The 16,270-nt window shown below is 39.2% G+C and overlaps 1 protein-coding gene across 2 annotated transcripts in view; it reads left to right on the top strand.

The window, feature by feature from the left end:
- The window catches only part of ATRNL1 (attractin like 1), a 747,087-nt gene extending 734,132 nt beyond the window's left edge, over window positions 1-12,955 (top strand). For both annotated transcript variants that reach the window (XM_045803217.2, XM_045803216.2), the window contains one exon: window positions 10,778-12,955. In XM_045803217.2, coding sequence (XP_045659173.2) covers window positions 10,778-10,902 — 125 coding nt within the window. In that variant the 3' untranslated portion in view covers window positions 10,903-12,955. The remainder of the gene's footprint in view (window positions 1-10,777) is intronic.
- Window positions 12,956-16,270: the final 3,315 nt, after the last annotated feature.

The raw sequence follows: 16,270 nt of genomic DNA, 5'->3' as shown, positions 1-16,270 counted from the left end.
AATCTATAGAGCCAGAGTGACCTTAGGAACCACCTAGTCCAACTTCCTTCCAAGAGAAATCTCTCAAGGGACATTCTGAATTTCAGATCAAGAAAAGCTTGGAAGCCACAAACTCGGCTGGCTTATAGTTGCCATGGAATTTTGTGGCTATTTGTTGCAAACAGAAACAGGATCCACAGGTTAGAACTAGTCCCTGACCAGTCTCCTTACAGAGTCCGTGGACAGTCTCAGTCCTGCCTTTCTCCTACCTCTCTGGGTGGTCTGTCTTCTCATGGGCTCCCCTCCACCATTGCCAGTCCTCTGCTCTTGGTCTTCTCTCCTTCTTCCTCTGTTCTTTCTACCAAGGGCAGCCTCATCACCCCGGTGGCAGGGACTGCTGGCTCTTCACCCACAAATGCACCTCCCTCCTTTAGTGGAGAGTTGTTTCTGCAGAGTAGTACTTGCTAATGGCATTGGGGCAGAGTGTCATGAGCTTTTCTACCCTCTCGTCTCCCACCTGCTACCTAGATGTCAATGTTCAAGGCAATTGTGCAAACTCCAGTTGAAGACGGTAGAATCACCATCAGCCTGGGTCCCTGAGTAACTACATAGGATAGGTGCTGCACTCACTCCCTCCTCCTTTCCTCACACATGTCCTGACACCAATCAGGACACTCATCTTAGACTTTACATAGAAATAAACTAATATGTTGAGCCACTGAGATGTCAGGCTTTAACTATTAGAACAGCTAGCATTACATACCTATACTTACAAAGCCTTCAGAGTCCATCCATGCAAAATACCCTAGTTATCTCCGGGCTAGGCTTTCTTCCTGGGCTTCCCACCCACATATCCAGCTAGACATCTCCACTAAGATGTCCCACAGGTCATTGAACTCAGTACATCTAGAACTGAACAAATGATCCACCACCTACCTTTGCTAGTCTGTTCCTCCGTCATATACCAGTAAATAGCATTTGTACGCACTTAGCCACTCAAGCCAGCAAACTTGGAGTCGTTCTAGATTACTCCCTATTTTTCATCTCCTATATTAATCTCTCCTAAAATATCTGTCCTGTTCATCATTTTTCTCTCTCTATATTGCCATTTTCTTATCTGGTTAAAATTATCTTAGCCTTACCCCCAACTCCCATCCGTCTGAGATACCACTAGGAATGTCTCTTTGAAATAAAGATCCGGTGATGCCTCTGCCCTCCTTAAAATCATCCCATGGCTCTTTCTGGCTTGCAGAGGAAACATCCGTTTCCAAGTTTGGCACCTGAGGCTGTCTCACGGACTCCCTTCTGCTTCCCTCTCTCACTCTTCTCCTGTTCACACCTATGCTCCACCCATAGCAAATGTCCAGAAGTTTCAGATGCCCTCTGTGCTGGTGAAGTGTTCGTTCCCTCTAGCCAGAATACACCCCGCTGCTCAGCCCAGGACCCTTCTCCTGAGTAGTCTTTTCTCAACTTTCAAACCTCAGCTCAGAAATCACCTCCCCTCGGAATCTTTGACCTCCACCCCCACCCCAGAGGTCTCCCCTCTATATTTTTTCCCTCATGCCTTGGGTCTACTTCATAGAATTAGTCTCTGTGTGATTATTAGAAAATCTAGGAGTGCTTGGATTGTTGCCCTAGCTTCATGCTATTGATAACGGCTCTTTGACAACAGCCACCTCAGCCATGCTAGCTGCTTATGCCCTCAACACATGTTTTTCGATCGAACCTGTGCTGCCATCTACTCCTATCTGCATAAATGGATAAAATAAAGCACATTAAGTGCTGAGGGCAATGCCTGGCATATAGTGAGCATTCAGTCAATGTTAACAGAATAGAGCTTTTTAAAAATATTATTGTTATTGTTTTTATTACCATCAGTATTAATTAATGCCTTTGACCTTAACTGGTTTCACACCTCTACCAATCTTTGAATTTTGGGTTGTTTTTTTCTCCTATTTGGCTCAAAATCATGTGTTCCTCATTTGTACTAAGGTAGTGATTTCCTTCTAGGGGTTTAAATAAAGTGAGCAGAGTTCAACTCAAAGGGTCTGGAGGCCTGGGTTCAGGTGCGGCCCCAGCACCAGCTGTGTGAGCCTAAACTAGGCATTTCATCACTCTGTGCCTCATTTGGGCCATTAGGGACGCAGGGGTAGAAAGAGCTTCCTGACCCACTTCAGCAGGATAGTCTTGAGAAACAAATGAGATAATTAATGGAAAAGCATTTTTTTAACTCTAAAAAGTGGATTAAAGTTAATTATTAGTAGTATTTCCAATAATACAAGCACTATTAATATAAACAATTCTTTCTCTGTTGAACGTTGCCTTTCCTCTATTTTGCCATTACCACTTTCAATTATTTTCATATTCTATAACGAGTGGCAACACACATAAGTCATCTTATCTCTATGATCAAGTTCTCAGTTTGGTTATCCAAGGCATCAAAATAATTCTGGTTGGAGGACTGAACACAGTACCACCTCACTAACAATGTTGTTCTAAATTGATCCTGTCCACGAGTCTTTGAGTCCACCTTTCTATCCGGTTTTGTTCCTTATTTGGCATCCCACACAGTAGGCACACTAGCTGTTGGATGAATGAATGAATGCTAAGAAAGGATAGAAGCAAAGTCTTCAGTGCTCTGTATTTTCTCAACTGCTCCCTGCTTGACTTCAAACTTCTCACTCGGTGATGATAATGACGATGATGGTGATGATGACGATGGTGATGATGATGGTGATGATGATGATGATGATGATGATGATGATGATGATAGTGATGATGATGACGATGATGGTGGTGATGATGATGGTGATGCTGTGGTGATGATGATGATGGTGGTGATGATGATGATGGTGATGAGGATGATGATGGTGGTGGTGATGATGACGATGATGGTGGTGATGATGATGATTGACATTTTTGAGCTCTTAGGGGCCAGACACTTTCCTAAGCCTTTCACATTTAATCTTCACAATAACTTGGTTAAAAGAATTCAAGAGCTTGACCCACTATAATGGAAGCTTCGTAGAACATAGAATCTTTTATGTCTTGTCCGTCTTATCCACTGTTAAATTCTTAGGGACTCAGTGCAATGCTTGGCATTATAGTAGGCACTCAACACATAATAGTTGAGTGAAGTGATTAGCTCTTCAAACACTTTTTTGATACTCAGGACTTTGGAGTTTTCTGGACATTTGTAATTTGATTGTGATTTCTTACTAGTAGTGGTAGTAACTGATTGTTTTATTATTAAAATTATTAATTAGCTTTGTATAATACTTTATAGTTTATACATACTTTCACATATAATCTCATTTAATTTAAAGCAACCAATGACATTTTACTACTAGAAATGCTAAAATACAATGTCTCTGCCTAATGCAAAATAAAATACTACCTTTATTACAATATTGCCATAGTTTGATTTTTCCAGTGAATGATCAGCAAGCACTTTAATTAATTTAAAGATGATTGGGGCTTAAAATAAAGAATTATCATATGATAATTTCATCAGATTTCTTTAATTGAAGGAAGAAAATACTCGGGAATATTTCCCCAGGGGGCCTGAGAATTGAGGGAATTGTCAATTGGAAATTTACTTAACAATGTGAAAGGTTCGCTGTAAGGCTGATTCTTGTAATGTTGGTGGCTCTAAAATATATATATATATATATATATATATATATATATATATATCACAAAATATTTTAAATACATTAGTAAAATTTTTTACTATGTACTTAAAATTAGAACTGTTAAGATCCAAAAGAAGCTTTTACTTATTATAAAAACATGAGGATTTGCATTAAAGAATAACTTGAGACAGTAGTGACCATTATTTACTTAGCACATTCTAACCAATCAGAGAACAGTCCATATACAATTTAGGGAGTGCTTGGCAATGTTACAGAAGGCGACATCTAAGATGACATTTCATAAAGCTTGTACGGTGTGTCTTTAAATGGAATTTTAAAATATTCTGATATGTTAAAGGCCAAACAAAATTGTATAAGCAGAATACAGTTACAACTTGTATTTAAACACTGACATCTGTAGTTGTCATTAGTTTTTAGTAGGTGAAGGGAAACATTTCTTTAAACTCTCAGATGAATATGACCAGTCCATTTGTCATTCCAGTGTTTTCAGTACTTGAAGTATTTCAATTTTGGTTCAACAATGTAACCTTTGGAGTTTTGCCTAATAATGACTTCAGCTGCACTGGCCTTCCAACAGATAAATTAAAATGGAAATGCATATTTTCTAATTATGCATCCAGCCCTAGTTGCATATTGGCAAGAGTGGCCACACTGAATGTTAAATGAAGTCTGCACAATAGCTAGAGTCTAGGTAACATCAAAGTTTCCCAAAGTCACCTTCTTCATCATGTGAAGGATAGCCAGGACTCTGATCGGTAGTATGTCGCTGTATACAATCAGAGGGAAAACATTTCAACATCCCAGCATGGTATTTCCATTTAAATCTGATTACAGTGAAATAAAACTGTAGCCATTAAAGGTTTAGAAGAACTACAAATACAAGCCGTAAAAGAAGACAGATAGTAAATGAGATAGTAAAACATTTCGGCAGGGCAAACAGTTTACAGCCTCATTCAAGTCGTCCTAAAGCAGACTGTGTAATTCACTGCAGACCCTGCACCGTTCCCTGAGCTCCACTTAAACCTGCAATTAACCTTTCACGCCTAATGAAGCTGTTTTCCTGGAAAATTAAAATATATAGTGGTGCCTGCTTTTACACAGACTTGGGAGGAGAGCATTTCAAAATGAATGACTTTTCTGAGGCTTCGTTCAAATGTAAAATGTTTGTATATAAAGTGAGGATGTTCTTTCCAAGGCAATTTCACTTGATGTGCAGTATTTTATTACTGTACTTATTAATTGTTCTGCATAATTGTAAAAAAACACACATCAGTAATTTTATGATTACATTGTTACGGCTGGAGTCTACTAATACCATTTTGCTTCCATTAGTAAAAACTAGAGTTTTACTAAAGATAACTCAATCCCTGATGTTTCTCGTTGGTGGTTTTCATTGCAAATTTAGTGGTTTCAAAAGATATATTTACCATGTAAATATGTAGCTGTTAGTCATTTCTATTGCTTTCTTTTTAGGGCATGTCAGCACGTGTCTATTGAAAAAGTTCTTCATTTTAGGAAGAAATGGTGGTTTTTTTGCTTTTTTTTTCTAAGAGTCTGGGTGAAGGTCTGATTTGGGTATAACTTCTGCTTATTTCCTAAATATCTGTGGTAACTCTTGGCGTCCAAACCAGTAACTGCTAAATTGTCCCCTGTTCTGAAGGAAATCTGCATGGTCCCAAAGGAGTCTGCTTCCTTCCCAGCTTGCCCTGCCCTGCGTGATCTGGAACAGCCACTGGTGACGTTCCACGTTAGCAAGGGCTGGTTTGCAACACCACGAGGCCATGGCAAATGGAAGAGGAAACAGAAGATGGCACTTTCTTTCTTATGAGGTTTATAATTCATATTTAAATAATCTAAATGTCATAGTGTCTGGTATTTAAAACCTAAAAGTGCAAAAAGGTAAAGCTTATAATAAATATTTAAACCCCAGCATTTTTATTGAATCTGCCGGCATATTTGGATGTAAATTCTGCTAGCGTGCAGCGTCTGGGCATCATCTTGACATGGTAAATGAAATTCCTTTAGACCACCAGTCTAAAATAATGAATTGTTCCCCCAGTTAATTGTATTGCTTTGATAACAAGGAACTATGCGAGGCCTAGAGAACACAATAAGTGGATTTCATCAGATGATTTGTGTGACGTTTTGAAAAATGATCTTCTGGAGTGACCTGATTTTAATGGAACTCAAACCACAGGCAGCATGTAGCCCTGCATGGCGTCTGTTGGCAGGAAGCGCTTCCTCTATGGTACCAGGGGTGTGGGGTCAGCACCAGGAAACCTCTCCCCAGGGGACAAATTTCCCAGGGAAATCTAAACAAGGAGAAAGTGTTTGCCTCAAAGGGCAATATGGATAAATTATTTTTAAGTTGTTTTATTTTATTGATGCATTAAAAAAAAAAAAACAGGAAAGATGGCAAGCTACCATTATCTCTTCATCACCAGTGTGAAAATAAACCAAGACCAACCAAATAACAAGCAGGGCTGTTTATTCAGAACTTGCTCCAGCAAGGGAGTCATCTGCCATTGTGTGTTTGCGTTTTGGCAGACACTTAAAGATAGACAAATGGGTGGGATATAGTGGAAAAAAGAGAAGGCTTCGAGTATGCCCTGCTTGGAAGCTTTTGGCAGAGGAAAGCCAGAGTCAAGTTCACTAGAAACGGGGCATCCTATGTAATCAGTTAGGGGCTCATATTTGCCTTTCTCTGATTGGTCCCAAGTTGGAAGCTGGGACAAAAAATAGGGAAGTTGTCAGTTATTAATCAAGTTGGGTAGGTGGGACCCATTGTTACGGGGGTAATTGTTTGACTTCCTGGATTGTTACTAGAGATAGCAGTCTGACTTCCCACAAACCTGACATGGTGGACTGGCTTCCTCATCTGGTTAGTGTAGATAGGGGCTGGTTTCCTGAGCGGGTTGCTGCATTTGTGAGCCAGTTATGTTATCGTCTGGCTATTGCCTATTCATAGAGTCAGTCTCCCACCAGCAGATACATGTTGCATGCGGGAGAGGAGAGTAATACTGTTTTGTTTTTTTTTAAAGAGCTACCGACAACTTTTCTTTTTATCAATTAAGATTCCCTACAATAAAGGATACTGAAGGGCAGGGATAGAAACTACTTTAATTTTTCAATCTCTCTTTCTCTCTCTTTTTTAAAGAGTCTTCCACACACTAGACACTTCGGGCAGACCGGGACCTGGTTCCTCTTGTTTACTCTTCTGTCCAGGGCTTCTTGTAGGTTGAACGAGGACCTAGCAGTTTCTGGGTTGTTGTGTTAGAGTTCTCCACATAGAACAATATGAAGCAATGCAAAAATAGTAATAAACACTCATATCCAACAACTTGACACAGACACGCATGCGGTTGTTAGGGTCATTATGCTGTTCACAATTAAATTACGAGATTATAAAAAAGAGTAACTGGTGGTGTGCTGCAAGCTGTGTAGTCCTGTAAGGGACCCAAGCTTAAATCTAAACGAAATATTGTTTGGCCCCTCCCAAGGATGAGAGTGGGCACGTGGCCCTCAGAGTGTCCTCTGTGAGTATGCGTGGGGGACACTGAACATCACTGCCTGCAGGAATCCAAGGTTCCTCCATAAATGTGGCCATTTGTGCAGAATCTACAAATGTAGGTGACAGTTACATTTCCATAGGAAAGAACAAAAATTGGTCAAATTAAAAATAAGCATGACTTGAGATTGTATTTGTAAATTAAGGGCTGCATTATGGTTTATCGTTTATTATTTTCAATGGGATGTGTTCCCAAGCTTACAAATCATTAGCAAGCCAAGGATATTTGTGAGAGGCACTACTTCAATTAGGCTTCGGACTTCAATACCCTGAAATACAAAGGTACAGTGTCAGTTTCGGATTAGCATGGAATTTCCTGTTTGGGCAACTCAGACTGTTTGCTTCTCTCCTGACGTTGTATCTTCTGTAAGGAAAACAACATTTGCAGCCACATGTAAATGGAAAAGTATTGCTTTTCAGAGCTCCTTTGGACTGGGTCTTGCAGTAGTTTAATGAATAACATGATTCCATATTTAGAAGCTGTGATCATTGCAATTAGTGTAAGTGGTCTCTGTCTACATTAAAGGAGACATATATTCTTTGTCATATTTGGCTGTCTCTGGATCAAGATGGTGCCAGGAATGAAGTAACAGAAGGTAGTGAATTATGACAGAAGGATGCCAAGAGATCTGGGGAAACTTAAGGTCTGCCTGTACTGAATTTTTTGTTAGCACAACTGTGGTCTGTGAGTCTTTTTAAAAAAACAAAAAACAAAAAACAAAACATGTGCTTCAGCTCCCTCCCTTGAATAAATAACAAAATAATTATTTCCTACAGCAGAGTAAGTGGTTGAAACATCTATGTGGGACACTTCAAGTTCCTATGCGTTCTTCAGAGGTAAAGAAAGCAGTATTGATTTAAACTTTGAACATTTGAACTTGTGTTATCTATCTCTAAGCAATTTAGAATAATTATTTAATATTCTGAAAGAGCAGGCTATTTCACAGCAACCCTTAAAAGGTAAATATCTAAGATAATCAGCCTAGCCAGTGATTACTGTAACTTTGTAATCCTTTCCCTCCCTAGCATTGTTAATTTCTCCTTCTCCACAAATACCTTCTCTTCTGTTTTCACATGTACGTGAAACTCCTTTTTCCTTTAAAAAATATATGTACTCACATGATCCTATGTATTCACATATATCTCATATGACCTGTTGCTTCCCCTGTGGACCAGCTCACTTACCTCTTTCCAGTGCCAAATGGCTTGAACATGGAATTTACATGTGTTGTCACATCTGCTCTCACCCCATTCCCTGCTTAACATTCAGACTTCCTTCCTCAGTTAGATATAGAAATGACTCAAAGATCACACAAATCTTCTTTGAGGAAATCTAATGGTCTCTGCATCCAGCCTCACTGCAGGCCCATTTGGTACTCTCTGTAGACCCCTTGAACCCTGGCGTCCTTTGACTTCTACAATACTAGGCTGGTTGACCCTCCTTTTACTATGTGTTTCCCTCCATTGGCATTTCTTTCTGTTCATAAACCTCTGGAGTTCTGTTCTTGCCAGGTCATATTTGAGGCTTACCTAGAATAGATTGACCCACAGGAGTAAAATAATTCAGTGGCATCTTGCATAGCTTAAGATCCAAAAGTGAGGCCTTCTTCTAAGAGCAGCACACTGAGGAGATGTCTGTAGCGCTCAGGGCTTGGTTCCACTCAATGCAGGGTCAAGTCTCTAAGACCTGGAAGATGGGAAAATGAACCAAAAGTCCTCTAATCACTTCCTTAAAGCAAGCAGGCATCTCTTGGTTTAATATGGTGACTTGGCACATTTTGTTTTACTCAAGAATTATATGAGACTCAACAGAAACTAAAATGATTCATGTATTACTATGTATGATAAACCAGAGTATCTGGCTGGGCCATTGCTTGTACAAATTAAGGAAAGTCTTTACTGTCTATGAACATCTTCCCAAATGTTCTTGTCAATCAATAAACAAAATGATGTAACAGTATTCTTTAAATTTCCTATGATAAGATAAAGATCCACTTTTGTGCTGATAGTCTGCTGATAATACTTAAGGGTTTTTTCTTATGTTTAAGAAATATCAAGCTGTCTTCCATGTCTGCTTGTGCATAACGCAACTCTGTGCCTGGGTGTTTTCTTACTTCTTAAAAACACTTGAAAAAAAAAGAGAATGAAAAGACAGGCCACATATTTGGAGAAAATATTTGCAAAACACATATCCAATCAAGGACTGGTATCTCAAATGTAAATGAAGTCTCTTAAAACTCAACAATAAGAAAACAAACAGTTCAATTAAAAATGGGCAAAAGATCTGAACAGATATCTTACCAATAAAAAATATACATCTGACAAATAAGCATATGAAAAAGATGCTTAACATCATAGGTCATTATGAAATTTGCAAATGAAAACTACCATGAGCTATAGTTACATATATATTAGAATGGCTAAAATCCCACACACCAACAACACCAAATGCTGACAGAGATGCGGTACAATGAATGAGAAACTTTCATTCATTGCTTGTGGGAATACAAAATAGCACAGATCCTATGGAAAATAGGTAGTTTCTTTCAAAGCTAAAAGCCAGGCTTACCATGTGATCCAATGATCATGCTCCTCGGTATTTGTGAATTGGAAATTTACACCTACATAAAAAAATTGCACATAGGTATTTATGGCTGCCTTATTTATAATTGCCAAAAATTGGAAGCAGTCAAGATATCCTTCAATAGGGGAATGGATAAATGAACTGTGGTACGTCCATACAATGGAATATTATTCCAAGAAGAAATGAGCCATTGAACCAAAAAAGATATGATGGAACTTGAAGACATATTGTTAAGTGAAATAAGACCGTCTGAAAAGGCTATGTACAATGATTCCAATCATATGACTCCAACTATATGACATTCTGGAAAAGGCAAAATTATAGAGATTTTTAAAAGAGGTCAATGATTACTGGAGGCTCAGGGGAAGGGGAGGGATAAATTGGTAAAGCACAGGGGATTTCTAAGGCAGTCAGACTACTCTGTGTGATACTGTGATGTTGACTATATGACATTATGCATTTGTCCAAACCCATAGAATATACAATACAAAGAGTGACCCCTAATGTAAACTATGGACTTTGGTTGATAATCATGTATCAGTACTGGCTTAATTTTTCTTTAGACCTAAAACTGCTCAAAATTTTTAGAAAAATCTTAATACAATGGCTTTTTATTCTACACACACAATAATAATAGTAACACTGAAAATTCTGTGTACAGCTAGAACAAACTTGTGTCCAGACATGAGAACTAAGGTGTAGAGTCATAGCCACAGCTGGTTGTGATGTTTTTGTCAACACACTGAATTTGATCATCCAAAGTCAGAGTCAATTAACTGTTAGATCCTTGTTCTTCTTCATGTGTGACATTCATATGTCTCAGTTGAGAAACTTTTTAAGTAAAGGGCAAGCTACATGATAACTTCCAATAAACAGCTAAATGTTTGATGACTAAATAGAGAACAATAAAAATAGGGTGCTAAGTCACCACTGTCACTCTCCTGGAAATGTCTAACCAAATATTTGAATGATTTTCTCCTCTTCTTGCAGGCCTTGCAATTGCCAGTGCCCTAATAGATATTTCACAACAGAAGCCTTCAGATAGTAAAGACAAGACTTCAGGAGTCCGAAATCGAAAACACCACCTCTCAACACGTCAAGGAACTTGTGTCTGAGAAACGGAAACTGCTCCCGGATGTTCTGAAATGTTTTGATTTTGTAAATGACTTCCATTAAGGCTGGTCCATGGCCTCAGTTTTTATGGAGGCGAATCTCTGTATGGTCCCAGGGCTCAAGTACAGTTCCCTCCAAACGGGCAATGACCCAAGTGGCCAGAGAATGTTCGTGACTTTTATGAAAGTAACAGTATTGATGGTCACGGGCGATAAAGTCAGTTTTTACGACTCTCTTAGGCTTATCCTAGATAACATTAAATTACGCTGGAAAAAGATGTATATTGTTTCTTAATGCAGATGAAAATATGTAATTCGTATAAACCAAACTGTTTATATCCCAAGACTTTAAAGAAAGACATTTTATAATGCCTGGATGATGAGAATTGTACAGTTTTTGCCTCCTAAGCAAACTTAAATCACTTGTATATGAACAGGAAATGAAGAAATTGCAATGGCTTTAAATGTTGTTTTATCTCACTGTAAATGTAAAAGCCAGATTTTGGCTTAGTAGGATGTAGGTAGTGTATTTAAATATTACACATGACCACATCGTGTCCCCACTCAGTTTGAGAATGCGACTGTTTTCCACCTAACTGGATTGCAGACCAGAACGAGTCCATTTGGATGGATGGTATGTACAACTTCACAGAAGGTTTATTAGAATTCTGAGTGAAAAGGACATTCCTGTCATCCACGCCAACTGCCTAACTCATTATCAGAGCTGATAGAGCATGGAAAAACCTGTCCAGCAATCAATTTTTCCCCTCCTTCCAAAACCCTCCAATACCAAACCCGAAGAGAGCTGAAATAGTTATCTTATAGCGAGCAAGCTTCAGCTCTACTGTGGTAATTTTTTTAACTGCTTAGGAATCACTGGATCAGACCTGAATGGTCCATCTGCATTTTTGTAGGGGTCTTCTGTTGGCCTTCCTCTCCTAGCTGCTAGATTTTTATCTACCTTTTACAAATACTATGAAAAGTATTTTAGAGGTGACACCTCCCAAGGTTTAATATGATCCAGGTTCCTTCTTGCCAACTATCACTTAGAATACAAGTAGAGAAGAGCATTTGCTGGCAAGCGTCTGCAGTATTCTTATTTTTAACATGAACACGTTGATGTCACGAGAGTAAGTTTCCAGTTTAAACAATAAGTTCATTGTTGCCCACATTAAGCATATGCTTAACGATTCACAAATCTGAATTATGGCAGAACGGAAAAATGATTTAAAAGAGCTTTCCCACTGGGACATAGACTCCTTTGTGTCCTCATTTTGACAACAGTTCACTAGAACTCAGTAGCATTAACAGATCTTGTTTGAAACTGTTTCTTCACTTCAGGGTGACTATAGGATACATTTAGAAAGCAGTGACAGAGATATCCAAGCCGCCTCAAACAATACAGCTTCGTTCACTAGGAAAGCAATTTAAATATAATTGATGTTTAGTACTCTCTATGTACTTTTCATGTTCTTGGGATTTCTGGAAGGTAATGACACTTTACTGTTTACAGCCAATGCATAGTTCCTTGCATGCTGTGATCGTGCAGTAGCGGATTATGACCCTATTGTGATATTCAGTGTTTATTTCATGATGCCATTTATACATAGTCAGCTTCATTTGATGAGAATTGAATGTAATCTATAACAGGAATGATCATACAATAGGTAGTCGCATCGTATTTAAGGTTGCTAGGTTACATCTAGCCACGACTATCATTGTTTTGATAATTAGGCACTTGTTAATTATAGTATATATTCCTTACGTTGGCATGATAATTTTGCTATTTTCTATGCATTAAAAATAAGACTAATTCTTAGAATAATTTTATCTATAGCCTGTGGGTTTTTTGGGAGAGGGGGCGGGAGTGGAGCCGGTTGTTTTTGCCTCCCTGTGATATTTCACCTCTCAAAAAAAAAAAAAGTGAGCAAAGTTTGTAAATGTATCCTAAAAATCAAGTAATTTTATTAGCTTCTTTTTGGACCCTTGATTTTTCTCCTGGAAAAATAAATTGACAAAACTGCTGACTACAAAAATATAATCATTTAAAAATAAAATGCCCGATTTGTTTTAATTCTCTAAGGATCGTCATGAGAGATACAACAAAAACACAAAAGCATTCAGAGTTGTAGGTAAAATCTATTTCAGCTGTCCTTTTGGAGAGGCCAAGAAAACAGTTATTACTATGAAAAAATTGCCAAGCTTCATCCTCCCTGAATCCCACTGGGTTCCTAACACTTGAAAATTTGAATTTTAGAGAATTACAGGACATCATGCAACGTGAAGTTAAAGTCATACTGTATCTTTCCAGGCCAAATATTGCTAACTCCATGACTAATTATGCCACATCTTCTCAACTTATCAAAGCTTTTTACTGGCAGTAAAATTCTTCACCCTCAGGTGAAGTGGATTGAAAAGACCTTAGGGATTATCACTTTGAATCTGTGTTACGTTCTTTTTGTCCCCATATCCCAAACACTTTAAATTTAGATGCTCCCTTTTTTAACACTTTAAAATCAATCCACAAATATATGGAGATACTCTTCCAGAATATACAGTTAAATGACTGATTCTCTTGAAAACTTTATCTTAATGGAATTCTGTACCTTTCAGTTTAGGATAACTTTGAAAAGTCCTTTAGAATTTAGAATTTCTTATTCTTCCAAGTATGAAAAGTTTTTGTTAAATAGAATGGAGTTTTAAAATTTTACCTTGTGGTGGGGCGCCTGAGTGTCTCGGTTAAGTGTCCCACTCTTTATTTCAGCTCAGGTCATGATCTCAGGGTCGTGAGATTGAGCCCCGTGTCAGGCTCTGTGCTCAGTGCAGAGACTGCTTGAGGTTCTCTCTCCCTCTCCCTCTGCCCCTCCCGTTCGTGCTCTCTCTCTAAAATAAATAAATTTAAAAATTCACCTGCGGACAATATCTGGACAACTAGAGAATTCTTGTTGAAAAAGATGCACAAACTTACAGATCAATAAATTTTAAGAGGATTGGGATTTTCATAACTGCTTATAAGTGGAAATTTATTTTAGAGATACACATAGAAGGAAAGAGTATGCCACATACTATTGTGTTATGCTCAGCAGGAAAACTTCAAATAGGACACATTTCAATGTGGAATCAATACTTGATGTACTTCCCAAAATCTCATTTTTGGGAGTTCTGTCGAACAGAAGTGACTATATGGCTCTCGTCCTGCTGCAGAGTCAGGTAGAGTGTAGACCAGCAGACAGGCCTGAGAACAGATGCTGGAACCAGCTTCGAGCTGCATGGTGCTGGGCAAGTTTTGACCCCTAGAAGTGTCCAGACTTTGTATCTGTGAGGGGAGGTGGTGGCATCCACCTTGCAGAACTACTGTGAGCCCGGAAGGTAATAAACATAAAGTTCCCACAGCAGGTCCCCATGCAGTGTCTCTGGTCTTGACCTTCCTGGGGCTACCAGGCCACTCTTTTTCTACCAACTATTTTATGAATCCATCTATTAATTTTCCATCCATCTTTTCACCATAGCTGAAGGTCAAGTAGGTTTTTGCAGGTAAAAGTTTCATAACAATCTTCAGTTCCTATATTCTAGGATATAGAGATTTCTAAAAAGAACTACTTTGATGGTTGAGTCATTAGAAGCTTTGACTCTTTCAAAATATATACAGCTTTAATAGAGTGGTTTTTTTTTTAAGATTTTACTTATTTATTTGATGGAGAGAGACAGCCAGCGAGAGAGGGAACACAAGCAGGGGGAGTGGGAGAGGAAGAAGCAGGTTCCCAGCGGAGGAGCCTGATGTGGGGCTCGATCCCATAACACCAGGATCACGCCCTGAACCAAAGGCAGACGCTTAATGGCTGTGCCACCCAGGCGCCCCAGTAGAATATTTTTTTTAAGTGACTGCTTGATGACATTTAGACAGGAACATTAATTGTCACCTTCACATTCAAACTGGGCCAGAAGAAACCAGTCCTTACATTTGGTCAGCATACATAGTACATCTTTTTGTCATTAAACATAAAACAATGACTTGAAAAGTATTTTATATAAAAGGTTTTAAAAAATTAAAATTGATCAAATAAGTGTATATGGGAGAATTCATTCAAGAATAATAAGTCAACTTCCAAAGCCCATTTGCCATTTTACTAGAGTGAGTTTGGAACTTACTTGACCCTAAGAACTCCCTGGGTTTGTACAGATTCCTACTTCTGCCTCTAGAGATAATGATCCAGAAGGACTGGGTTAGACCCTGGAGACGAATATGCTTAGTTGGCACCTCAGTGATCCTGACCATTAGACAAATGAGGGACACCCTGTGCTGGGCCAAAGAGCTGCCTTTACCTACAGTTAGAAGAATTTCTTTAAATGACGAAGTTATCGCTCTAATTCAAAATGCTTTAAATGATTTTCCAGGGAATACAAGCCATCAGGTTGGTGTTACAGCAGTGTTTTCACCATAGTATACCTTTAACAGTAGAGTTTCATGAAATTCCTAAAATGAAGACTTATAACCATACCAGTATACACGCACACAGGTGTGCAGGCCAATGTTAGGACAGGTTGTGCAGAAGTTCCAACCTGTTTTAAAAAGTCCACATTTTCTGCTACATTGTGCTCTGAATCAGGAGTTTAATTATCGAAATAAAAACACGGGTCTTCCAGCCACCACTGCTAAATAGAGTTTTGTTTTGTTTTTACCTTTCCAAAATCATACAGGAAAAGCACTCAACACCTAAAAAGCCCCTCTGCCATCGAAGACTTAGAACATTTGTGTTGTTGAATTGCACATGCAAAATACATTTTTCTCTCTTTCCTTCTTCACCTGATTTTCACTGGCCTTTTCTAGACATTCTCTCTGAATGGCATGCTGAACACTTGGAATGCTCCTGAGAATGGAAGCAAAATCCCCAAGAGCCTGAGTGGCCAGGATTCCAGCTCTCACTGAGGGCTCGGCCCCAGCCATGTGTGCTGTGTTTACAAACATTGTTCTTACAGTAACAGTCCTCGTACTGAAACTGGTACAGCCACAGCAGAGCTGAGCAGTTTTCTGAGAAGTCTGCTTGTTCTTTGGCAGGCTTTGGGTTTTGTCCCCCTGTGGCCATCTGGGTCCTTGCTTTATGTTGATGCCACTGCTCTGCTGGGCCTCAGAACGGAATTACTGAGAAGAAGCCGCCCAGGAGGATCCAGAGATTTCTCCGGCCTGTAGCCCCCACAGGAGGACCAAGCACTCATGGCAGCTCTTGGGCTCAGAGTCTTGGGCCTCACCCTGAGGTAGGCCCCTGCCTGTGTCCTAGAGGATGGAGCAGTGGCCTCCTTCCAGGAAGCCCTCCACCACACCTCCCCGGGCTCAGGCCAGGGAAAAGGCTGAGATCAGGAGGCCCACTCCACC

Source organism: Ursus americanus, chromosome 6, assembly GCF_024610735.1.
Source record: "Ursus americanus isolate L20-20 chromosome 6, mUrsAme1.1.p, whole genome shotgun sequence".
In the NCBI taxonomy this organism is placed as follows: domain Eukaryota; kingdom Metazoa; phylum Chordata; class Mammalia; order Carnivora; family Ursidae; genus Ursus; species Ursus americanus.
Note: the sequence above shows the minus strand (reverse complement) of the source record. Positions and strands in the feature narration are given on the sequence as shown.